This window comes from Phytophthora sojae (genome assembly GCF_000149755.1).
Source record: "Phytophthora sojae unplaced genomic scaffold PHYSOscaffold_17, whole genome shotgun sequence".
Lineage (NCBI taxonomy): Eukaryota > Oomycota > Peronosporomycetes > Peronosporales > Peronosporaceae > Phytophthora > Phytophthora sojae.
In genome coordinates, this window is record NW_009258131.1 from 168,868 (window position 1) to 194,269 (window position 25,402).

At 55.9% G+C, this 25,402-nt stretch overlaps 4 protein-coding genes and 1 pseudogene across 5 annotated transcripts; 1 reads left to right on the forward strand and 4 right to left on the reverse strand.

Annotated features, from left to right (window-relative positions):
- Nucleotides 1–182: 182 nt before the first annotated feature.
- PHYSODRAFT_342466 (hypothetical protein) lies at nt 183–1,407 on the reverse strand (the record flags this gene model as incomplete). The annotated part of the gene is made up of 4 exons (XM_009540934.1): nt 183–762; nt 859–1,055; nt 1,132–1,272; nt 1,342–1,407. 4 exons carry the CDS (start codon nt 1,405–1,407, stop codon nt 183–185), a joined length of 984 nt encoding a protein of 327 aa, XP_009539229.1.
- Nucleotides 1,408–9,195: 7,788 nt separating this feature from the next.
- On the reverse strand, nt 9,196–9,267 carry PHYSODRAFT_t1565 (annotated as a pseudogene). The gene has a single exon. The product of its transcript is annotated as a tRNA-OTHER (tRNA).
- A 5,850-nt stretch (nt 9,268–15,117) lies between these two features.
- On the reverse strand, nt 15,118–16,292 carry PHYSODRAFT_534317 (hypothetical protein; the record flags this gene model as incomplete). The annotated part of the gene is made up of 2 exons (XM_009540935.1): nt 15,118–15,624; nt 15,675–16,292. The coding sequence occupies 2 exons, from the start codon at nt 16,290–16,292 to the stop codon at nt 15,118–15,120; spliced, it is 1,125 nt and encodes a 374-aa protein (XP_009539230.1).
- Nucleotides 16,293–16,488: 196 nt separating this feature from the next.
- PHYSODRAFT_307876 (hypothetical protein) lies at nt 16,489–19,116 on the reverse strand (the record flags this gene model as incomplete). The annotated part of the gene is made up of 8 exons (XM_009540936.1): nt 16,489–17,010; nt 17,104–17,302; nt 17,376–17,578; nt 17,639–17,977; nt 18,215–18,244; nt 18,344–18,574; nt 18,622–18,846; nt 18,928–19,116. The coding sequence occupies 8 exons, from the start codon at nt 19,114–19,116 to the stop codon at nt 16,489–16,491; spliced, it is 1,938 nt and encodes a 645-aa protein (XP_009539231.1).
- A 3,880-nt stretch (nt 19,117–22,996) lies between these two features.
- On the forward strand, nt 22,997–23,446 carry PHYSODRAFT_289251 (hypothetical protein; the record flags this gene model as incomplete). Its single annotated transcript, XM_009540937.1, is given in 2 exon segments — nt 22,997–23,103; nt 23,116–23,446. A coding segment is annotated over 1 exon segment (182 nt), but the record flags the coding sequence as incomplete, so codon positions are not given.
- Nucleotides 23,447–25,402: the final 1,956 nt, after the last annotated feature.

Sequence of the window (25,402 nt, forward strand, 5' to 3'; positions counted from 1 at the left end):
TTACTTCTCTCCTACTTCATAGTTTCGCCAAGCTGGGGAACGATGGCGGCCACTTCCTTCGATGGCCTGGAACTCCAGCCGTTCCCAACCGTGGCGCTGTGCGTGGTAATTCACACAAACTCACTTCCTAATTCACTGACTAGCTTACGAGTATTTTGCGCGCAGAGTCTTGCAGACGCGACTCAAGCGCAGGTCGGGAAGTGCTGGACTGGAAGTTGCTGGTGTGATCGGTGGCGACTTAGGAGCTGCTCTGCTCTGTGAGTCGCTGGCTCGGGCGCCTTCTGTGTGCTAACTGGGCAGGTGGCGCTCAAGGTTGCATTAGATTTGACTGCGTTGTGGATGCCTGCGATCTCGATGCGTCTCGCCCACGTCTCAGTCGGTGAGTGCCGTGCGCTTTCCAGCATGGCGAAGTGACTGCCGCTGTGGTACAGTTTGCGCTCGTGTGTTTCGCTTTCGAGCATAGCGCTCCATGTCTTCTTGAGCATCTGCATCTCCTCGTCGTCGTCCGAGTCGTCCGCGTAAATCTCCGCGCGCTCTTCCTGGCGGCCGAACTCGCGGTAGAATCGCCGCGTGAAGTCGAAGTTGTTGAAGCGCTGAGTCTCGTCGTCACTGCCGCCTGCGTCCTCCTCGCTGCTGGAGCTGAGGTGATATCTGCTGGTGCAGGACTGATACTTGTGGTCCGTCACCGTCATCGCGAAGGCTGGAGTTGGTACCAACGGGTAGTGGTGGAATCCCGGAGTCAGCGAAGCAGCAGCCGACGTCCTAACTCGCACCGCGGAAGGCATCGCCAGACGCCGACGTCCGACCGCTTCGCCTTCGTGTTCAAGCAGTTCCCGCCGCGAAAACTGCTTGGCTCACGCTCCAAGCGCGTGATTGAGGCGCGATCTCTGGCGCTCAACCGCTTCTTGCAGCATGCTCTGGAGGTCGTCGAAGTCGTTCGCCAGCGCCAACTCATCGCCATTTGCTTTCAACATGATGACCCACATCGAGACGTTCCTCGAGTTTGGAAGCCACCGCGTTGCAGCCCCGCGCGTCGCTCCGTCACGAAGTGTGGACTGCAACAACGTCAAACCTGCTCGACGAGGAGCGATGTCACCCGGCGCAGCTAGGGATACTGGTACAAGTGCTGACACTGGAGCTAGCGCTGGCACTCAAGCTGACGTTGGACCTGGTGTTGAAGCTGCTCTCGATGTTGTCCATGTCCGGGCTGGTGAGGTACGTGGCCATCTCGTCGTCGATGAGTGCGAGGAGCTTCTCGCGCAGCTCGCAGAACTCGGAGAAGCAGCGACGGATGTGCCGGCTCCTCTGCGTCTTGGTGTCTTCAACCCGCTAGATGTAGACCGTGAACGCCTTGAGCGCCAAGGCCGACGTGATGGTCGCTGTCAATGAGCTCATCGAGCCATTCATGGTGGTCCTGCCTGTGTGGTACGAGGCGATTGCAAGAGTGCCGACTGGTGATCGCTTGATCCCCCCGTTTCAGCCCCCAACTAGACGAAGGCGTTGGCGCTGCGGTTTCGTGTGGTCCGTGTCTCGCTCGCCTTTCAGCTCTACCCGAAACCAGTTACGCGCGTTTGCTCGCTTGATTCGCAGTCTCAGAACCTGATGCTTCTTCACACGAGCCTCGGGATGGGGGTCAAATTGTCTGCCGGGTAGCGACGAGGCACGCAGAATGGAAAGTGTTGACCGCGAGTTGAACACTTTCGGCGACGGCAGGTGGATAGATAGACTTCGAGGGCTCAGGTGGGGCCCTCTCACGAGCCGGACGCCGACTGCACTGGAAGGAGCACGCCGGCATCCCTGGAAACAAACCGAGTGGCCCACGGCTCGTATCTCTAGCGCCGCCGCCGCATTTGACAGCACCAAGATGTTAGCTAACTGCGGGCGTCTGTGGATCACCGAGCTCACGGTCGTCGGGGATCAAGATGCAAAGTTTACTGCGCCGCAGCAATGGTAAACTTTGAAAGGGCGCCCTCTTGAGCATTGCACAACCGGCGCGCATTTGAGCCTTTCACTCGTGCGCATGATCACAAGTCCAGCGTAACGGCAGCAATTATTGAGCAGAGTGAGCTGTGACCAGTGCTGCTCGCCCGAAGGCAATGTTTTGACATCGAGAGCACATGGTACTCTTCCAAGCAGGAAAAGGTGGTGCGGGTCAGGCCAGGCGTTCGTCGTTAGCGAGGTGGGGCCGAATTGAAGTGCGACTATGATCCAACCACTGTCACTGCGAGCGAGAGGAGCAACTAACGTTAGGACAGGCCCGAGCTTCCGTTGGGTTTTGGCGGTGCAGAGAGCAATTGTTCCTCGACGCGAAAATTGACCCCGGGAGGGATTGAATCTCGCATTGTTCTCGCTAGCCACGCGCGTCTCGGTCCAGTCGTCGTGGTCGATTGCAAGGCTCGCCTCGGTGGAGGTGAAGCTTCGGTGAACGCGCTTCCTTCTGTCGATTCAACAAGGATTTGGCACGAAATCCACTCTCGTGGTTTGATCCACTCCTTCTGCGAGCCCGAGCCCGTCAACTTCAAAAGTGGGCTCCCCCTAATACGAGAGCCAAAAGTCGCACAAAATGGGCTCCCTCATGGTAAGTACGAGATCAAGGAATTGGCTCCCCTCCAGGGCTCCCCAATACCTAGTATAGCCCTTGCGGATTGCGTTGGTAGTTCCTTGTAGCTACAATAGCGGAGTACAGTTGCTCTATATGCTATTATTAGTTGACCGTGTTCGCTACGAGCGTGTCGTTAATAAACTACTGTGCTTGGAAGCTCGATCCTGGGTCTGTATGACCCGACCTCGGCCGAAATACCGCAGCAACCAAAACGTGTGTCAGTACCTGAGTTTACAGGTTGAAGTTGACAGTGATTCTCAGGGTCAGCGGGGCGAGGAAGGTGATTCTCTGGGATTCGAGGTGGATGACGACGATTCTCAGGGTGCTGTCGAAGAATACTGGGATATCCCGATCTCAGAGATGCGGGGGTGTAATGGGCCCCATTTACATAAGTAGGTAGATTGACAGTACATAAAGTAGTTAAGTCAGTACACGGCTAGCGTGTACTGACGGTCATCGTGATTGGCTGAATTGGGGGAGCCAGACCCCATTTCAGCCAATCAGGCGTTGACCTGCATTGAGTGGCTCACATGAGACCAGGGGTAGCCGCCCTGGTCCTTACATAAAACGGAGTTGATTTTACCCAAGACTGACTGCTTGGTCTCATTAAATCCGAGTCTTAACTAAGCTTCCTCATCGCTACGTGTAAGCTAGTAACGGACACACACCTGGCCCGTTACACCTGGAAGCACTTTGTAGTCCTTCCAACGACCAAGACCAAGATGAGCCAAGTCCTGACGTCCGGACCTTCAGGGGCAATGGTGCCTTCCCCCATCTCACGCGGATTGAGTGGGAAGCTATCCACCGCCTCGCGGCGGTGTCCGGAGAGGCTGTTGTCACCTCGCTGCTGAGCTCAGCGATGCCGGAACAACAGCGCCAAGCTTTCCAAGAATTCATGGAACGCGAGCTCGCCGACGCGAATCGGCGGGTCACAACTCCCTCGCGCTCCTCGAGGATCGACGTCGTCAAACTCGAGACATCGACATACTCCGGTGTGGGTGACGACCGGCTTCCGCTGAACCGCTGGTTCCGCGAGATCGACATCGCTATCGCCTCGCGCATGATTGAAGCGCCGGCGGCCAAGGTCAACTTCCTACTCTCCCGGCTGTCCGGGAAGGCCAAGGAGTGGGCCCTCGGCAAGCTCGTCGTCGACCAGCACGCGTTCCTTTGATGCGCTCCAGATTGACCTCCGGCTCGCGTTCGAGCCGCCACAAGACGAGTCGCGCGTTCGTGCTGAGTTCTTCGCCCTCAAACAAGGCAAGATGTCCATGCACGACTACGTCCAGAAGACACGACACCTTGCGTCGTATATTGTCACCCACCCCATTGACATGACATCTCAGGTGCATGTCTTTGCGTTCGGGATGCGCGAAGGCATGAAGCGGTACTGTCTCATGAGAGCCGAACCCTCCTCGCTCGAGGAGGCATTCGCCCTCGCGCTCCGCGAGGGCTACGTGGTGTCGGCATCGTACGCGCGCGCTATGCCGGACGTCTCTCGGGTATCCGCACCCGTGCCCATGGAAATCGACGCAATTGAGGCGTCGGGTGATCGACGGGGCTCAGCTTATGGTGGGGAAGGAGGTCGGAGCGCTCGTCCTCTGATTTGCTTCCGCTGCCGGAAGATTGGTAGAGTGCCGCGCGCCAGCCCCAGTTCTCGCGCACGTCGATTCCGACGCTAGCCCGGCCGTCCAACCAAAAAACGGCCGGAGCCAGTAGGTGCGGGGCGCCCTACTGGATGGAACGAAGGTCCGGGTTTTCCGGTGGCAGCCCAGCCTTCTATCCCTCCCGTGCTATATGCACGTTTTAATGCTACCACTACGAGTAGCGACTCGAGGCTGATCATCGTCAGCCTCCATGTCGCCGGCGCCCGACGTCCACTGCGCGCGCTCCTCGACTCAGGAGCGACAAACAACTTCTTGCGCGCGTCGTGTCTGGCGGTGCTTCCTGCGAGCGTTCGCGTCCGGAAGGGTCCGGGCGAGGTGGAAGTCAAGCTTGTGGATGGCAAGGCCCACCGCGTCGCGCGACGCGAGGTGTCCCTGCCGTACACGTTCGACGGCTTTCGCAGCAACGACGACTTCCTGGTGATCGAGATACATTACGCGTTCGACTGCATTCTGGGGATCCCGTGGCTTGCACGGTATCAGCCAGAGATTGACTGGCTGGCTCGGTCAGTCAAGCGTCGAAGTGGCTTCGACGTACGTGAAGTGTTGACGCATCTCTTGGTGGCTCCAAGAGACTGGCCTCACGTTACCGTCGTGGACAAGACAGCCACGACGCAAGTTGTGCACAGAGCGAGCGATGGCTCTCTCTGTCTGGCATGTGCCGTGCTGTTGGATGATGATTATGTCCGGGTGATATCGCGTGGGCGCGATGACGGACGCGTGGTCGAGCGACGTGCGCTCCCACACAGTGAGAACAAGTCGGCGGTCGAGCATGGGTTCCCGTCGAGCTACATATTGGCGGTCGAGCATGGGTTCCCGTCGAGCAAGATGTCGACGGTCAAGCGTGGGTTCCCGTCGAGCACGATGTCAACGGTCGAGCGTGGGTTCCCGTCGCACAATGGGACGGCGGTCGAGCCTGGATTCCCGCCACAAGTTGAGCAGGCGGTCGAGCATGAGTCGCTCCCGCACAATGATGTTGCGGCTGAGAGCGTGGTGCAGCCGCGTACCGCCGGTGTGATCGAGCGTGGCCTCTCACACCTAGAAGAGGGTGAATCATCGTCGAGCGAGAGCGATGCGTCTTCTTCGAGCGCCCGCTCGAAGCGAAAGAAGAAATCCAAGCGACGCCGCCTGAAGCCCCGTCGAGAACCGTCAGCGACTGAGAACCCACCGAAGGAATCGGTGTGCGCTCTTGACTACGTGGAGGGCGCTCCACGACGATCGCGCGTCATCGAAGTCGCGAGTCCGCCTCGCGATGCCAACACAATCACGCGTCTCCCAGGACTCTCCAGGAAGAACTTCCTGCGAGACCTGAAGGCAGGCGAGATCGAGCAAGTGTGTCTGATCACCGAGGCGGTCCCGGTGGATACGCTGCACGCGGTCAAGGTCGAGGATGCGCCGTCGAGGCCCAAGCACGCCGAGCCCAAGTCAGCGCGCGAGGAGCGCTTCGCGGCGCAGTCCTGGGAAGCTCTGCGTGATTCCGGTAACCCCGTGTACGAATCTGCCCGCGAGTACGCGGACATCTTCCCCGACAAGATCCCCGCTGAGCTCCCGGCGGACCGAGGCGTGCGCCACGAGATCGACCTCGCGCCTGGGACGAAGTACTGCGTGACGCGGCAGTGGCCACTTCCACGTGACCAGGTGAAGGCCATCGACGACTTCTTCGAGAGCCGCCGCCGGGCAGGTCACGTGCGCGAAAGCATCTCGCCACACTCCAGCCCGACCTTTTCTGTCAAGAAGGCAACGGGCGGGTGGCGCATGGTTCACGCGTTCAACAAGTTGAACGATGTCACCATACCCGCGCAGACGCCAATCCCGCGCAAGGACATGGTGCTGGACTCTATGGCAGGAAGTGTGATCTATAGCGCCATCGATCGGACCGATGGGTTCTACCAGATACTCATGCAAGAGTGTGACATACCTCTCACAGCGGTAAGCACTCCGAGCAGCATGCTCTGGGAGTGGCTGGTGTTGCCCCAAGGTCTGAAGAACGCGCCGGCCACGTTTAACCGCATGGTCTCCCATGTGCTGCGTCCGCTCCGTGACTTCGCACCGAGCTATTTCGATGATATCTTCGTGCACAGTCGCGCCGTAGGTGACCTCAGCGCTGTCGAAGTCCACCTGAAGCACCTGCGGCAAGTCTTCCAGGTGATGAGGCAGAACAAGCTCTACGCCAACTTGAAGAAGTTCGTGTTCTGCGCACCGGAGATCCCGGTGTTGGGCTGCTACGTGAGCAAGGATGGAGTCCGCGCCGACCCTGAGAAGGTTGAGTCAATCTGCTCTTGTCCGACCCCCACGAGTCCCACGGAGCTTCGTCAGTGGCTAGGCATGGCCAACTACTTGCACAAGTACACCAAGGACTACGCGAAGTTTATCCAGCCACTGTCGTCGCTGCTGAAGAAGGACACCACGTGGTCGTGGCGAGAAGAGCACCAAGCCGCATTTGGCTCGGTGAAGAGGAGTCTGTCATCCGCCCCTGTCTTGATGCTCGCAGACGATTCGAAGCCATTCCACGTCGTCTGCGACGCAAGCGACTTTGCCATCGGGTGTGCCCTGATGCAGTTCGACGAGGAGGGTCGTGAGCGGGTGATCAGCTACCAGTCCCGCCAGCTCAAGCCGGCGGACCAGTGCACGACAGGGAGCTCCTCGCCATGCGCTACACATTGGTCAAGTTTAGGGTCTACCGGCTCGGAGAGCAGACGTTTGCGGTCTACACCGACCACGCATCGCTGCGAACTGCGATGAAATCCCCGCATCTGTCCCAGCGCATGGCCCGCTGGCTGTCTTTCTTCTCCGAGTACAACTTCGTGGTGCACTACAAGCCTGGCAAGAACAATATCCTCGCCGACGCGCTGTCTCGGCGTCCAGACTACGACCCACGTGAAGGCCTCGAGCGCCAGGCAGCTGACGAAGATGATGAAGACGCGTGTGCGACGTGTGTGACGTCGGGGTTGAACCTGACGAGCGGCGCCCCCAAGATGCCGCTTCGGGACAAGATCGCCGCAGCGTACGAGCATGACGCGCAGTACGCCAGCATCCTGGCCCACCTCCGCTCTCCATGCGAGGCGACATTGAAGGCTCTGTCGCGCTCGACCCGCAGCCACGTCGAGCGATATCGGCTTGATGGCTCCCTGCTGACGTACACCATCGACCGATTCGATGCCCTGAGAGTGGTAGGGCCGAATGACGAACACCTTCGCGCCCGTATCATCCATGAGTACCACGACGCTCCGATCGGGGGTCACTTGGGACGCGAAAAGACCTTCGCGGCGGTGGCGCGAGACTTCTTCTGGCCCCACTTGTACAAGTGGGTGCGCACTTGCGAGATCTGCCAGCGAGTAAAGCCCCCGCCGTCATCGCAGGCTCCGCTGCGTCCACTTCCGGCCCCCACGGAAGCCTGGCGCTCCGACTCGATGGACTTCGTCTTTGGTCTTCCACCCGACTCGAACGGGCGCACGGGAGTCCTCGTTTTCGTCGACAGGTTCAGCAAGATGGTGCATCTCGTTCCCGTGGCTGCCACGGTTACTACGGAAGAGTCCGCAGCACACTTTGTCGACGCCGCCTTCCGCCTTCATGGTCTGCCCGACTCCATCGTCTCGGATCGGGATCCGAGGTTCACGTCCGCATTTTGGACGGAGCAGTTCAAGTTGCTTGGAACGAAGCTGATGATGTCCACCGGGGCTCACCCGGAGACGGATGGACAAACCGAACGCGTCAACCGCGTCGTCGAAGACGTGCTCCGCAGCTACGCTACGTCGTTCCCGAGCTGGAGCGCCTTCCTGCCCCTGACCGAGTTCGCTCTGAACAACGCCGAGCACTCGTCGACGGGCATGACTCCATTCTTCGTGAGCTCCGCGCGCCACCCGCGTGTACCCGCTATGCTTGCTATGAGCCAACCCACGGCGGCTCGTGCCTCTACGCTTGATGGGGGAGGAGCTGCCGCTAAAGACTCACCGCCAACCAAGACGCCGGCAGAGTCGTCGCCGGTCGAATCACCGGCGCCGCCACGCTTACCAGTGACCGAATCAAGCGCGAATGCAGTGACACGATCCCAAGTGAAGAAGGCCCTGACTGCACCGCGCAGTGCGGTGACGCCGCTCGCAGACTGGACGGAGCGCACTCTGATCGATCCCGCTGGCGCACCAGCGACAAAGCAGCAACCGGCTATTCCCGCTAACTACGCACCGAAGTCCTCAGCGGGCCCCGCAGACCACTCCGCGGTCTCCGAGTTTGTGCAGCAGCGTCAGGCAATCAAACGTTTCGTGCGGGACGCACTGCAAGCTGCAGTAGACAAGCAGAAGGAAAACACAGAAAAGCGTGGGCGCAAGAACAAGACTTCATTTCGCACGGGTGACCGTGTGTTACTGTCCACCGAAGGCATCCGCTCCTCCGCAGTGACCAACCTCGGTGCCAAGAAGCTCGCGCCGCGCTTCATCGGCCCGTTCAAGGTGATCAAGGTCCTCGGCGCCGCGTACACACTGGACATCCCGTCTTCACCCGACTTTCTACGTCGGGCGCCTCAAGCGATATTATACTGCCGATATTCCGACCTCTGATCACCAGGATTCACTGGCGGGTAATGTACCCGAGGCTACTCGCGACGCCAACACCCATCACCCAAGCCTGTACCGTCGCGATGGTCCTTCTCCGATTGTCGACTCGGCGGGTGAAGCGCGCTGGATTGTGGACCGCATCGTTTGCCACGAGGACCCATCTCTGGGTTTCCACCTGACGAGGACACGTGGGAGACGCGTGCAGCTCTTCTTCGGGATGTCCCCGATGTTGTTCGTGACTATGAGGCGAAGGTCGCTGCTGCTGAAGAGACCACGGAGCTCCCCGCGGAAGCTGAAGCCTCAAGTGAGCGTGATGATGGAAGTGGACCCCCACCGCAAGCTCGCGGTGGCGTTCACCGCGAAGACTAAGAAGAAAACCTGACGACGACCGCCGGACTCGAACCGGTGACCTCCGCCTTGGTGGCGCAGCGTTCGACCACTGCGCTAGCTGGACTTCGAGTCCCCACGACGGACCGCCCGACCTGATCAAGCTTGGAGCGACTGCGCATGGCAAGTGGCAAGAAGGATTCGCGTGGGGATCGAACCCACGCGTCACAGCTCAGCACGGCGAGCGCGTGCCCACTACACCGCTCCACCGATGATCGCCGGTGTCGAAGATGTCCAAGCTGGTCTCGCTGTTCCGTCCGTTCGAGTCGACGGTTACGCGACTCTTCGTCGGGAGTTACTTCGAAGGGTCGTAGCGAGGAGCCACGCCACGCTGATCGCCATCCTGTGTCTCGACACTCGCCGGTTCTCCGCTCTGTGCGCATCACAGTTGCGCTTGTCGTCAAGCGTTGGTGTCGCTTCCCATGCTGCGTCGTTGCCACGACCGCCGTCCCTTCGGGTGTCCGTGGATGTCCGCGGCCACTTGGGGCGCTGCGCATTGCTTCGGCGTGTGCGCCGACGAGATGTCTCGGTGTGTGTAAGCTTGCTGCTCTTGCGTCGTCCTGTGTCGCTCGGTGGCACGAGCGCCGTCCCTCCGCCGCCTCGGTCGTCCATGGTGTTCTTCGAGTGTTCTTTCGGAAATGTGTCTTTTGCGCTTACGTTGCGTAAGCGCAACTTTGAGAGGGGGGGTGATGTAATGGGCCCCATTTACATAAGTAGGTAGATTGACAGTACATAAAGTAGTTAAGTCAGTACACGGCTAGCGTGTACTGACGGTCATCGTGATTGGCTGAATTGGGGGAGCCAGGCCCCATTTCAGCCAATCAGGCGTTGACTTGCATTTGAGTGGCTCATATGAGACCAGGGGTAGCCGCCCTGGTCCTTACATAAAACGGAGTTGATTTTACCCAAGACTGACTGCTTGGTCTCATTAAATCCGAGTCTTAACTAAGCTTCCTCACCGCTACGTGTAAGCTAGTAACGGACACACACCTGTCCCGTTACACGGGGACTCCGTTGGAGAAACTAAAGCAGGAATATGAGCGCTGCATGCGGCTCTCGACAGAGGACCTCGACTACGAGCCTGCGGTCTACATACGCGAAGGAAGTGAGTTGCTCTCTCAGCTGCGCGACCAGTTGGTTATGCTTCCTGAGATGTATGACTTGACCCCTGAGTCCAAGATCGAGGAGGCAGGTGTTGGAGTCCCTGGGAAAACGACGCCCGAGATAGAAGACCAAGTGAGGCGAATTCTGGAGTATCATCGGAAGATCTTCTTGGGAGACGGCAATGGGGCTCCCCCACCTGCACGTGGAGTGGTTTGTGACCTGGATGTAGGCGAAGCTAAACCTGTTGCGCAGCGTCCAAGGTCCATTGTGCCACACCTGTGGACCAAGGTGAGAACTTCTGAAGAAGCTTCTGGAGAACGGGCTGATCGACGTCCCCCTGGGCATCTCCAATTGTGATCGTCCTCAAGAAGAATGGCGTTGACATCCGGATGTGCATCGACTATCGCGTGGTGAATGGCTTCATCAAGCTCTCGCACTATCCGCTGCCGCTCATTGACGATCTTTTGATTGGCTTTGAGTCGGCGATGTGGTTTATGAGCTTGGATATGGCGAGTGGTTTCTGGGCTATCAAGATGACCGAGAGAGCCAAGTTGATCTCTGCGTTCGTCTGTCCCTATGGGCACTACCAGTGGGTCAGGACGCGCCGTTGATCTACCAGGCAGTTCTCAATAACTGTCTGTGGGGATTTCTGCGGCTTTCCCCTGAGGAAGAAGCTGAGGTCGACCAGGACGTCTTGGACTTTTTGGGGTTGAACTCTGGGGAACCCAGAGTTTCAGGTGAAAATGCACCGCGACTTTCAGTGTTGAAGGACGAGATGACTGTTTTTCAGCGTAACATCCCGGCTCCCTCTCTGATGGGCCCTGTCCTGGGTCGAAGCTCGTATATTGACGACATCGCCCATGGTGCGCCTACTTGGGAGCGGATGTTCCAGGATCTGAACGCGCTGCTCTTCCGACTACGTTACTGGAATATCTCTGTGAGTCTTCCCAAGAGTGAATTCGGGAAGTTGTCCATTCCGTACCTCTCCCATAAGATTATTGCTGAGGGTATCCGGGCGACCCCTAAAGTCGCGAAGGGGGTCCAAGACTTGCCGTTCCCGACGACACTGAAAGACGTCCAGAGTTTCATGTGTTGAAGTGGTTGCTGACTTTGCAGTCGGCAGACGGTCGAACGGTGAAGTGGGGTCTGAAGTTGTCCCACTGGAACCTGGAGATACGCATAGTTCAACGGGATAAAGACGGCTTGGCTGCAATTCTGGGTGCGGGTATTACCCCCAGAGAACACTTGGATGATATCGCTGAAAACTTGATCCCAGCCAAGGGGCGCGTCAAACCTCCAGTGCCTATCAGTATGGAAATGCTGGAAGCGGATTATGAGGGGTGTATTCTGAGTTTCGATGGCGCCGCTAAGACCTCCACGCGACAAGGGAGCTGCGGCTGCATTCTGTGGCATGTCCCCGGTTGGGAAATCCTGGATGCCCAGGGATTCATCCTGGAGAACGTGACTGTGAATGACGCTGAGTATCATGGACTTCTGAAGGGCCTCACTCAGGCGATCGAGCGTGGAATTCAGGATATCGTTGGGGTTGGGGACTCCAGGATTGCCATCCAGCAAGCCCAGGGTCTCATCAACTGCAATCAGCCAAATCTCCAGAGGAAGCTGGCCGAGTATGAAGTGCTGAAGACGAAGTTCAAGTCTGTGCGGCTGGTGCATGTCAAGCGAGAATTCAACCAGGCTGCAGACTACCTGACGTCTAAGCCCCTCGCGCTTGGTGAATTCTGGAAGGTGGAGAATGCTGAAGAACGAACACATCTGCAGTTGGTGTCCAAGATTCACGAGAAGTTGGTAAAACCGAAGGTGTTATTGAACGTTGGAATTCAAGGGAGTGATTCTCAGGGTGTCGAAACTCTGGGTATCCCTGGACCTGAGTGCGCTCCGTTGCCTGCGGCGGCTAAAGTGTTCGCAGTGATGACTCGGGCACAGACTCAGGAGACCGAAGCCCAAAGCGAACCCATGGGACCTTTGGAATACCAGGCTGAACGCTGGCGACGCATCAAAGTGCACCAGGACAAAGCTGATCACCTGCTGCGACTCAATGATTTCCTGAAGGGCGACACGACGAAGCTGTCGCACGCTCAAGCCTGTTGCTTTTTCAGGATGCGTTCTCAGGATTCGTCATGTGCAAACCCATGAGTTCCACCACAGCCCAAGACGTCGCTGAAATGTACGAAGAGCAGGCCTTCAGGAGATTCGGCGCGAGCTCGATGCTGAGGCACGACCAAGACCCAAGGTTCATGAGTGAGGTGTTCACGCGCTTCCGTGAACTTCTGGGTAGAAAGCAGCGGGCCACTCTGGCGTACCGCCCCCAGGCGAACGGACAGCAAGAGCGGTCGGTGCAGACCGTCGTGCGCAGCATTCGAGCGTACATTGCAGAAGCGGACCAGAGTGACTGGGACGACCATGCTGAGCGCTTGATATTTGCCCTGAATACATCGTTCGATGCCACTCGCCTGGACACTCCGTTTTTTTCTGGCGCACGGCTAGGACGCACACGGTACTGTGTCTGCAATGCTGGGACCCAGGCCTTCAAGTATCCAGGAGCGCACCGCGTACGAGTGGCCCAGGAAGCTACAGCGTGACTACAGTTATGCACAAGCTTGCGCTGAGAATCTCCAGAAGAAGGCCAAGCGGGCGCGCTCTGCCGAACAAACCAGGAAGTGGTGAGAGCTGTCCGAACGACTGAAGGCAGGATTCGCAGTCGGTGATGCTGTGTGGCTGTGTGGCTGTATATACCGAAGGTGCAGCCTGGGCTGAGCCGCAAACTGGCTCACATGTGGCATGGTCCCTTCAGAATCCAGGAAATCCATGACAACTTCCGCGTGAAACTCAGGGTCGAGAACACAGGGTATCGCGTGAACCCCTGGGTACACGTGAGCTGTTTGAAACCCAGAGCACTATTCCCGAAGCGACCCACTGTGGAGATCGACGTGGACGAGGATGATGACTTTGATGCGGCGCTGCTGCCTGAAGACAATTGGGAGCCCGACACTGCGAACGACGAGTACGAAGTTGAGCGAATCCTGGATTTGCGCTGGACTAAGCGGACCCGGACAGCGAGACGTATTCGCGAGTACCTTGTAAAGTGGAAGGGGTACGATGAGGCCGAGTGGCTGCCTGTGTCGAAGCTCAACTGTGGCGCCCTGCTCTACGAGTTCAATCAAGGCGCAAGAGCGCGAGCCCGTTTCCAGGCCATGCAGGCTGGAGATGATCACCCAGGAGTCTAGCAGTCTGGGGTGGCAATGACCCAGAGTTACATGTGATTCTCAGGGGAAACCCTGGGTGACACTGTGAAACTCTGGGGAAAATCGACGGAATGTGTGAATATTGGGGATGGAGAACGTGAATGTGATTTGAATTGATTTGATTATGGAGAAGGTGATATTGCTGAGGCTTCGGCATTGTGTGAAGTGGTGAGACAGAAGGTCAAGGCGGCGAGCTTTACGAGGACCTGGAGGCAGTAGACGAAGTTGGGTGACCCAGGGGAACGATGTCAACAGACGGTGAATCTCTGGGGAAGACTCTGAAATCGAGATGAAATCCTGGATATGTTATTGGAAATTATGCTACGACATGTGAAATCCCGATGGTTCCCAGGATCTGGTGAGGACCTGGATTCTCACGAGTGCTTGAGAGACAGTGGGTTGAGCTTGCGGATGGCCAGGGGCTTGATGTGGCGCTTGATGTTGTTAGGCACGTATTGGAGCCACTCATCGTCGTCAGCCGCCGTGTTCCATTGGACTCGAGAGGGCTCACGAATGTCCAACGTCGCTAGCTGGACGTCCAAGTCCTTGCACTTAGCTCCCCCGAGTTTCTTGGCCCTGGGATCCCCCCAAATCCAGTAGCAGCACTTGTCCGGGAACTTCCAGAGACTCGGTTCGTGCCACAACGACGGGATGAACCCTGGGGTGTTGTGCGAGCGCTCAACGAGCGCCTTGTACGCTCTGCGTAGCGCGTTTCGACGCGACTTACGCTGAGAGTCCATGGTGGCGTCTGCTTGTTCTTCAGTCGGAATAGGCACCCAGTGCCCGCGCTCCCAGATTGCCTGTGCGTGCTTGTGCATGGCGTCCACGACGACCTCCAACAGCTTGAGCGCTTTCGCGGAGAGCAGCTCTCGCTCATGGAAATAGAACACTCGGAAGCGACCCTGAAGCATAGTCTCCCAGGGTTCAGAATCCAGGACTTCTTGGTATGCCTCACGATCCCAGCGCTCGTGAACAACGTCGTACGAATACTTGTGGATCTCGTACTCTGGGAACCCAGGAGTCTGGCAAGACGCACTCTTGGTCGAGCTTGGGTATTGCACAAGAACCCCATAGATGCGCCAGGAAGTCTCGTTGTCCTCAGGGTCTTCGGCCGTCATCAACTCACTTGAAGTGAGCTCCGAGTATGATTTCCGCGCGAGTGCCGACGGATGCTTGGAGCGTGATGTAGCCTTGGACCCCTGAGTACCACTAGAACCCTGAGTGGCAGACGTGTCTTTCTTGTTTCCCGTGCGACGCTTCTTCTTCGACTTCGAGTTGGAACCCTGAGGTTCCTTGCTTGACTCAGAACGGGGGCGCTTAGCAGGAGGCTTGACTTCCAGGGGTTCTTCTACCCCATTGTCGTCCTCTGCGTTGTCGTCGTCCTCTGCGTCGTCGTCGCCCTCTGCGGCCTCGACGTCCTCCAGAGTTTCAGGGGAACCTCCTCCTCCTCTTCAGAGCTACTACTAGAGGCGCTCTCCTCAGGTTCCTGGGCGGGAGGCTGATAGTCCGGGTCGTTCTCGATGTCGTCCACCGTGGAATCGGCGTCCTCATCAGGGTACACCATGTGGGTCATCGAGGTTCCCCCAGGGTGGTGGCACATCACCGCACCTGTCCAGACGCTCGTCCGCCGTTTCGTAGTAAGCCTCAGGGACGTATTTGCGCCAGGGAGTCCGATCGAGACGACGCCAGTACATCATACTCACGAGCATCTTGATCAGCTGCGGCTGTCGGAAATGCCTGTGGGCCGCCCGGTCGCTGCCGATCCACTCCATGGCTGTGTCGTACTTGAGCCCAGCAAGAATAGCCTGACGCACGTCTGGCCGAACTTCCTTCCAGACGACACCCCCAGGGAGCATCGTGTGTGCGGCCTCCTTGGACACCACAGTCTTCTCGCCGGCGCGACGCACAGAGTCGCGGCCAGGCTGATGATCCTTGGGACGACGCTGGACCTTGTGAACCTGGGGGCTTGCGGAGTTCGACTGCGTTTTTGGCACCTCAGAGTCCCGTGATTTTCTGGAGCCTTGACCGTTCTTGGAACCCTGAGATTTTCTGGAATCCTAAGTTTTGCCTCCGGCCTTCGCGCCGCTGCGAGACTTGCTGCCAGGACCCGTGAGATCCAGAATTTCAGGACGACGGACGACCCAGACCCTGAAGACGGAGGCATACGCGTGCTCTTCTCTGGATACGGGGCCGCCGCAGCCTTGCGCTTGTCCATGGCCGTGACGTTGATGACAGTGTCCCAGGATTCAGGAGGCTTCGAGTCCTTGATGCAGAGATTGAAGAGGTCGTGGAGACGCTCCCAATTGCCCGTGAAGTCTGTGTGCTCCTGGAGGAAGTCAGGGAACTTCCAGGGGTCCACGGTGGCTAACTCAAGACGCGATTTCAGGATTCGCACTTGTGCCTCAGAGTCGGCAAGGCGCGCCTTGAGTTGTGCCTTCTCGGACTCCAGAGAATCAATATCGTCTTGGTACCGCGTCTTTTGCTCGCCCAGCGCGACTTTGTACTTGGATTCAGCATCATCCACCTTGCCCAGGGCCTCTTGGGCCTCCAAGAACCAGTAGTCGCACGTGAATTTCCAGGTGCGCTTCAGTTCCTTATACTTGCGTCGCGTGTCGACTACTTCCTGAGTGGCGGTGAAACCCTGCTGAGAGTCAGCCAGAGAACGCATGTTTCGGTAGGCCCCGAGGCCTCGGTCGAGGTGCTCAGATACGCCGCTCACAATCATATGGTTTAATTGGTGTACCGGGCTCTGTCGCGAGCTCCTGTCCCCGAGAACCAACCCGGTCTCAGCAAAACTTGGCTGAAAACTCGATAAACCTGCGAGACTTTGGCTGCTCGAGAGGCCCTTGGGCAGCAGATTCAACGGGGTTCCGAGCCATTTTCTGCGAAAGCGAGCCCAAGCTTTCCCCTGTCGAATGCGATTATTTCCACAACACGGCGAGTGCGATTGGATGGCGTCCGTCCGTCCGTCCGTCCGTCGGGTGGGGGCAGCCAGCAGTTAGCAGCCAGCAGTTAGCAGCCAGCAGTCCGCAGTCCCTCGAGAAAATAATCGGCCATTTCTTCACCAAAGTAGTGAGGAAGACATGGCCGAGCCTTTCGGGCAGGCAGCGCATTCGTGGTGGTTGGCGCCTCCTTACCCCGGACACGGCGCTCGCTCGTGCGAGGTCTCGCTCAGTGGTAGATGGACTCACGAAGTTGCCTGACGTGCCCACAATGCACTTGTACTCGCGGCCGCTGGCTTTGACGAACCGCTCGCACGTAGCCGCCATTTCCGCGTTGGAGCGATAGTTTGACGTGTTGAGCGAGATGCCCTTGCACTTGTAGCTCGGGTCCACGGCGTTGACAATCTTCGCGACAGCGGCCGCCTGGTCATCGTCGGAGAGCGTCCAGCACCCCATATCCAGGTAGATTTCAGGTTCTGCGAGAGGATGTCCATTGCCACCCTGAGGTTATCGGCGTAACCTATGGCATCGCCACAGCCTCCATCAGCAAGAAGACCGAAGACCGATCGCGTCGGGCTCCAAGATTTAGACGACTTGCTGGCTGCCTGTAGCGTCTGCGAGTTGTTGTAGAACTGCGCGATAGTCGTCGTTGTTGGCGTTGGATCCAGCAGTCGAGCGCCACCACTGCGTGTACTGCGGGACCATCCGATCTAGCCAAGCATGACTGAAGCAGAGGGAGAGGTTAGAGGATATTTTTGAATAAGATGCCACCGTTGTTGTTGTCCTTGCAAACCTGCGTTGAAGGTAGCAAGCAAAATATAGCCGACAAGATCAACACAACGCACGTTATCATACATCACTCGAACCTTCCACCACGTCTAGCCTCCAGGTTCTGGACCACCTCTTCGTCAGACGAACGCAATGCCTTCGACGTTCTACAAGGAGATGTTGCGATCCTTGGACACCACCACGTCTTCATCTTGAGGTGACAGGCCTCTCTCTCCACATTCTGCGTCGAGTAAATCAAACTCTTCGTCGTCATCGTCGTAGGTGAGTTGCTTGTCTCCTGCTGCAGGGGAGTTCAGGTCTTCACCGGTGCACGTTACTGCGTCTCTTCTGACCGCCTGACGGTGCCTTGGTCCTGGCAGGTTTCTACTTGGTTCGCCGGCAACGACGGCGGAAGAAGAGCACAACCACCACCAGTAACAGCAAAGCCATCGCAACTGGACCCGACCACGACACAGACGAGGGCAGAATTGATGATGAACTCGTAGTCAGCTCCCGTTGAAATGCTGCCGCTGGATCTGACATTGGTATTGGCAGCGGTGGCAGTGGGGCTGGACTCGATAGTAGGAGCTGGAACAGATGCAGCAGGAGTCGCGGAGCCGATCGTAGTGGAGTCTGCTGGTTCAGAAATCGTCGACAAGCCGGTATCTCGAGTGCGAACCGACTTCAAGACGACTGCGTCCTATATTCCTGAGCAAATCGGAGAGGTGCTGGCGTTGTTTGTGGATCCATCGGTGGGTTAGCGGGGCACCAAACTGCTCGCATATGCCACAACGAGGTAGTGGGAGTGCTGTCCACGTTTGGAAGTTGGGTAAGTTCGTCTTTTCAGCAGCAGTATCGAAATGAACAGCTAAGAGCGCACGAGAACGAATGTTAGTTAAGCAACTTATTTCGTGCAATGCATCACCGCAGAACGTACCGGCACGGAAGAGATGGCAGCTAAGACCGTCTCGCACAACCAAGTACAGGACATCAATCTCCTTCATGGACTGGTGGAAATCGTCTCCAAAATGGGGAATCATCAGCGTAAAACCCTCTTCAGTCGCACTCGAAGTAAACCCTCCGGCTCTGCCTTGAGCTCAAGATGTACAACGTCACTGGCACCCGTTCCGTTCACATAAACAGATCCCAACAACTCCGCAGACGCAGGTCGAAGTCCGCTGTTCGAGACTGCCACCCCACAGGCAAGAACGAAGTCGTCGAGTCGCCGTCCGCGATCGCTCCTAGCTGCACTCTCTTCAGGAGCCAGATAGTACACGAGTCCTGCCATGCGCGCAAGCTGCAGGTTCGTGTAGTGTAGCTCAGCTGATACCTGATAGCTGATACTGGTAGGTGAGAGACGTCTTCACGCTGTGATCTGGGGACAGACGACACCTCAAATGCTGGCACCACTTCGGGGGACATGGCGAAAATACCGTGCGCTTGCCACATCCAGCCGCTCGTCTCGCCGTTCACGGTGTACAGGTTGCTCTCCTTCCACGACTGAACATAGCCGAATCCGTTGAAATGCGCCAGCTCGCGAGCCAGTGCCCCAAACACCGAGTTGTTTGGCTACCTTCATCCTGGCAAGCGAACGGCAGATTGAAGTACTTGCCAAAGGAGTGGTAATTGAGGACCACGCTGAAGTCACACCAGGTCGCGAGCAGCTTGCGTCTCCGGCTCTGAGACGGCGGTCGGCCCATTGTAATCATCACCACACGGATCATCGCTGCTGCCCTTGCTTTTGATCGCGAAGTAGACATCGTAATTGCGGTTCAGATCAACTCCTGCGTCGGGTGGGCTTTTGTCGCAAGTCTGCGCGGCGCTCTTGCGCTGGCTCATGTTATTGTGCTCTCACACACGCATTAGTTCATTGTGCGCGTAGCCGTCGAGATTCACCGCCAGCATAAACCACCAGAGTTGGCGCGATGACAGCAGCTCCAACGCTGCCAGGCCTCCATGCGATAGTCCGTCGTCAAAATGTCGATTGTATACACCAAGTTCTAGATTCAACAGCCAGTAGATATGAATTAGCGTGTACAGCTCATGCAGTTTGGATCAGCATGGGCGACTTGCATGTCTGCTTGGGCGGCTTCCATGGCGTGGGCTGCTGGGCATCCGCGCCGGTGCCGATGCCGACCACCGCACGGTGGGGGCACAATGGCAGCCGACGGCGGAGCCGGCAGTGGCCAGGAGCTTGCCTTGCTGGTGCTTGGGCTGCTGGAGCCTTTGCTGGGGCCGCTTGGGTTGCTTGGTCAGGGTGGACGGCGGTGCGTCGACGGCTTGGAGTGCTTGGACTGCACGAACTACTGGAACGGCTTAGGTACTGCGGCGGGGAACTTGGGCCGGGGCTAGTTCCGGCACCACGCGCTGTGGGAGCCTAAGGGCTGCAATATCGGCGCAAGGCCGCATGCTTCTTGGGGACTTGGTCGGCTTGATGGGCGTGGGCTGAAGGTGGTCTGCTTGGGCTGCTGGGAGGGGGCTTGTGCCGGACTGGGCTGGTCGTGGTTGCTGCTGCTGAGCCACGCTGAGGGCCGGTTCTGCCGATGCTGAGGCCACCGACAGCATGGTAAAGACGCAGGGGCGGAAGTGCTGGAAGCCACAGGGGCTGCTAACGCGCCATGGTAGGGGGGGGGTCGGGGCGGCGGCTGGCGGCTCTTAAAGTCGGTCAAGTCGGCCAGCTAGTTGGCCTGCACGCAAGCTAGCTGAGGAACGCCGCCCCCTAAAACTAAAACTAAGCTGCCTACTGCTGGCCAGGCAGGCCTAGTGCAAAGCCGTGGACTGTCGTGGTGTCGAGTTCGGGCTTGAAAACGTGGCTCACTTCATCTCTCGAAAACGCTTCGGCTATTTCGTTGATGAAGGACTCCATTTCGTTCACCGACAGAGAACCTTGAACCGACCCAAGCCGCGGAGAAAAAGCTACGCAACACAATAGCAACGCCTCAAATAAATAAACATCCTAACGCATCCACCATCTGATAGACAACGTACACTCTGTCGCTCGGCAATTGCTCGCGATTGGATGCCGCGGCGCGCACAACGGGTCCGACGCGTCCGCCGAGCCCAACTCGATCCGCTTCACCGCCAGCTTTACCCCACTGGCACCTTTTCCGTCCCCCTTTACTGCTAACTCCACGACGACATTGCCCCCCCCCCCCCCCGCTGCTCGCACTACTCCCCTCCTCCACCTCGTGGATAAACTCTTACAGCAGCAGCACTTCGTCCACATACCACCGCATCCACTCGTCGTCCCACACAAACTCCACATCGTGGAAAGCGTCCGCCACATTCTTAAAAACAGATCAGCCCCATCTTCATAGGCATGAACTCTTATATCCTTCCAAACGCACCGTCACGCACGGCAGCTCGGCAACAATCGACGAATTCTGCGGCGACCCGACAAAGACCTCGTTCTTCTCCGCGCCGAGCCCACGAACATCTTCAGTCCATCGAGCGCTGGTAGCTGCACACTCAGCGTCGCTTGTCCAGCCTAGCAGAACCGATAAAACAAAAGTTGTCAGTAATTGTTGCTAAATGGACACTTTCTAGAACTGTGTCCATCTCAGAACATGAAACAGTTGCAATTTTATTACAAGTGTCCACATTTGGCAAATGCGTCCTCATCGCGAGGCGATGCAGCGACTGGTTGCCGCCCACTGGGCCCAGTATATATTACCATTTACTACCCCAAATAATTATAACAAATACCAGGAAAATTCCTACAAATAATCTCAATAAATAAGTACAGAACCCAATTACTGTTCATGAACTCGCCAAAGACCTTGGTGTATTTGATTTGAGATTCTTTCGATTATGGTACTGATTTCACTGAAACAACTAGAGGTTTGGGCTGGTAGTGCATATTTTTTAGCACTTCAGTGCTTAACCAATTTGGAATATACTTGCACGCATCCGCGTTGAACGTGCTTGTCTGCGTCGAAATGCAGCGCACTAAGTCTCTTGTGTACGAAATAAACTGAGAGTACAATATGCCGACTACGCATTACAGAAAACTATCGATACTGTACATGCCGGTATCCAAATCTGCAGTGAAGACAATATTAACACCCTCCGTTCCATTTTTGGCGAGCGTGTCTAATGTGAGACGATGTACTAAGCTTTCAACATTTGAGGCATACAGCTTACATAGCTCGAGCTAGCAAACATGATAGCACGGTATATTGACAAGCGTTGCCCAGCGATAAAGTATGCTTCAGCGGACTCGCAGCACAGTGTAAGTAGTCGTGAAATCCTTAGCACAGAAATGAGTTATAGCATCATAGCTTTTAGTTGTAACCTCAGGTTTTAGTGTAAAAGTTAGCAACAACCGCTGAGCTGCAGAGTAATACATGTAGCCATTCGTATCCTTAAGATGTATTTGTTTAGGTGAGTCAGTACCCTATTTAGGATAGAAAGGTACCCGGTTTCGGTAAGTTACAAAAAAATTCTGCTGACCAAGCACAGCTCTTCGACCTGTGAATCTTCGACCTGTGAATAATTTTATATGTTTAGGAGCCTTAATGTGTTTTCACCATTCTTACAAGCCTACAAAGCTGTGATTTGACCCGAGACGAACATTTATTCGAAACGACCCTCTCAATGCAGCATACCACTCACAAATCTAGATAAAATACAAATAAATAGAAACCATGGCTAAACTCGCTTTAAAGTAGGATTTTTGCAAAACTGGGCACCATCCGCTAAGACAGACTTTTTGCGACTGTTATCTATTAGTTTCCCTAAAACTAAAACTATGTATGTGTACGAAAGTCTCATGTGCAGCACTAGTGAAAACCCATCCTAAGCTTTTTACTGAAACTTGTTCGCATGAGCAGACCTCTACTAATGCGGGAAAAATCATCTTTCCTCTTTTTCAGCAAACATGATATATTTTGAAGTTCAAAATATGGAAGGAATTCACTATTTAGTAAGTTATTGCTTGAAGTATATGAAGCTAAAGCGAAGCCATACTGCTACTGCACGCCGTATGGATCGAATTGCTAATCACTAAATTGGTTTACAAAGCATTATTTCAGGTTTCACAGCGTTATCTGAGGTCCCATTTGTGAGAAATCGGCCCCAGCAATTGGATCATTAGTCAAAAGTACGAAAACCATCCATGTAGCAACCACGCAACATCGCTAATGAAGGTAATATCGGGGAAGCTTAACGAATACTCTGTAATGCTTTAGTTCTATTAGACTTTGAGTTATGGAGCGACAAGGAGGCTGGCGGCAATCTTGCTGAGTTTCACAATTATTGCAGTTTACTATCTACAGCGTTATTTCACGTTAAACACAGATTGTCGCTGACAACCCAGAATCGTGGTGTGCGGAAACTTACAAAATCATCGTCTGGTACGGGATTCGCTAAAGGAATGAGGAGTTACCGGCTAAAAGTGCTGATACATGTCTTTTTGATGTATACTGCGTTGTTAGTGGTGTGATCGAGTTGAGATGAATAATATCACTACATGTAGAGGAAATCCTTATGCCCGAGAGAGAGGGAGAGGGAGAGAGAGAGAGAGAGAGAGAGAGAGAGAGAGAGAGAGAGAGAGAGAGAGCTGCAAACTCGAAAAGGAAGCCACGGAAAGGTCATACTGAGCGTCTGTTGTGCTTCAACCTGTCGGGCACTGAAGTCCAGCTATCAATACATAGTGGGGAAGTGCTTGTGGGGGTGGTCTGCTGTAATGACATGCTTGAAACCGTGTCCGGCGTAGTCCTTGTTCATGCCATCACGAGCTCGTCATCATGCTTGTCAGCCAGCGCGCATGGGTCATGCACATGCTCGTAGTGGGCGGACACTTGAGCTCTGCTCAGTTTCCTTGCTCTAGGGGTTGCCACCGCCGTGGGTCATAGTGGCGAACGGATGGGCGCCTGCAGCCCCTGCAGCACGTTACGTGCCCGCGTCTTGCTACAACAGCACGACGTCTGAGCCGAAGGTGGAGCCGCGGTAGCCAGAGGCGCTGCGGCTGCCGCGTATGGCTGGGAGGGAGCTACGCAGAGTGTTCGTGAGCGTGCTCGCCCTAAGCGCCAGTCGCCCGCCCAAATCCACGCCGTCGCCGCTGCCTCTTCCTCTGTGCGCGTGTGTCCTGCTCCCAGTCTACCAACCGACCTGGCCGCACCCGAGAGCGGTCCTGGGGGAGGCGTGCCGAATGCGTGAGGTGACGGCAGAGTGAGCGGTGCCACCTGCGGCATGCAGTAGCTGAGCAACTTGCTTACTGACCAGAGCTACTCTAAGTAGACCTTCAACAAGGGCACTTACCCCGATTTCTGTGCAATACGACGCTAAAATTGGGTCAATAGTTCAGCAAATCAGAGTACTAATTTAGCTAAAATAACGCAGTTTTAAACCAAATCCACTTTAGAAGGCCCACAGCCCATAGATGCTCTATTTGGTGGAGGCCTCCTAAAAGTCGGGCCTCCGTTTAATGGCTTTCGCATCCTTTGTTGGAGGCTAAATCCCTGAGCTTCTATGAATAGTCACTCGGAACCGTTGGACATTGAGCCTGAAAGGATCTTATATGGAGGTAAAATGCAGCATTTTTGCCCCTGGGAAAGGCAACCATTAAACCTTTCCCTAGCCCTATCCATAAATTCATCGAAAGAAAGTAAATCAAAGCGATAAAACAGAGCGATTTCATTATAGGGTGGGGCTTCGCCCCAAATATGAAAGGCTATGGGCGTATTTAGCTGATTGCACGGGCCATGGAACTCTTCCAAAACTATCACAAACGCTGTCACAAATCGCGATTTATGTGCCAAATATGTCCTCGTTTGCGTCGTGTTTGCTACAACCGATGATACCGACCAAACCCATCACATTTGAGTGCTAAATACATGGCTACACTCACTTATCGTTAGTAACAAACAATGCGTTAGGTGCACGTTCAATCAACTTGGGTGGTAGTAAACACTCAGCATCTTGCGCTGGCTCTGCTGTCCACGGCTTGGGAGCGCTGTTGGCAGGTGGAAGTGAGCTCGGCGAGGAAGATTGAAGACTGATGTATTTGTTTGCTATGTAAGGCCACTTGGCCATGTTCACTATGTAGTTCTTGCTGCTGTTCGGTCAGTCCTACCTGTTCTCCTGCTGCAACGTCTCGTTCTCCGCAATCTCCGCCTGCACGTCGGCGGAGATGCCCACCACTTCATGCACGCACAGTCCCAAGATCACTGGCGAGTTCCGACAAGCGCTGACGCAGAGCTTGAGAGCGCGGGCGTGAACGCTCAGCATGAGTGGTGATTGGGAATTGAACCAAAATAATGGTACGCTTCATTTGCGCTCGACGCAATTTGTGGAGACGTCAAATTCGTCTCCACAAATTACTGCCCTACATTATCGAAGCTAAAGGCGTCGTTTCCGTATTGCATTCGTTCCGTGTCAAGCAGCTCAGCAACCTCACAAAATGTACCGCGAGCTTATCAGACCAGCTTCCCTACCTTGATCACGATATTACTAGGTGCCTCTTCCTTCCGCTCGAACATGTCTTCGGGGGCGCTTTGACCGTCTGCGCAAGGTCGAGCACGAACATGAACCTATCGTGATCAAAGTTGCGAACAGTCAGACGCGGATGAGTAGGCATTCCTTCCTGCTACGTTGGGGATCTGAAAGCCAACCTTGACGTTGGCATTCCCGCCGAGTGTAGTAGGTGGTGACCTTATGGTCCATACTGAAGCGTCTACTCTCTTGTGTCTCGGATCTCTTCTCGACGGCAGGGCGTCTTCGCTGGAGCTCCGAGGAAGTATTTTCGGTAACGTTTTATCGGCTGCACGTGGTTGCGCCTCTTCATCATATACGCTCGTACGATGGGGCTTACGGCGCCGAGCAACTCGGTCGAGTACTTGCATAGCTCGAAAGGTAAACCCAAGAGCAAGACGATCAGTGGGAATGGCAGCGCGTTGGAAAGGTGCTTTCGACAAAATGCACGTGCAGTTGAAGCAGAAGACAGAGGAGACGGAGGCCCTTGCAGTCCAGCGCAGCAGCCACACGCCACGTTCGCGACAGGTTCTGCGAGTAAAGTACCCGGCACGACCGGCCTCCGTGGAGTTGGCCATCTCGATCACCTCCTCCTCCGTCGTGAACTTGAACAGCGGCACAACAGGTCCGACCAACACGCATTGTGTTTACA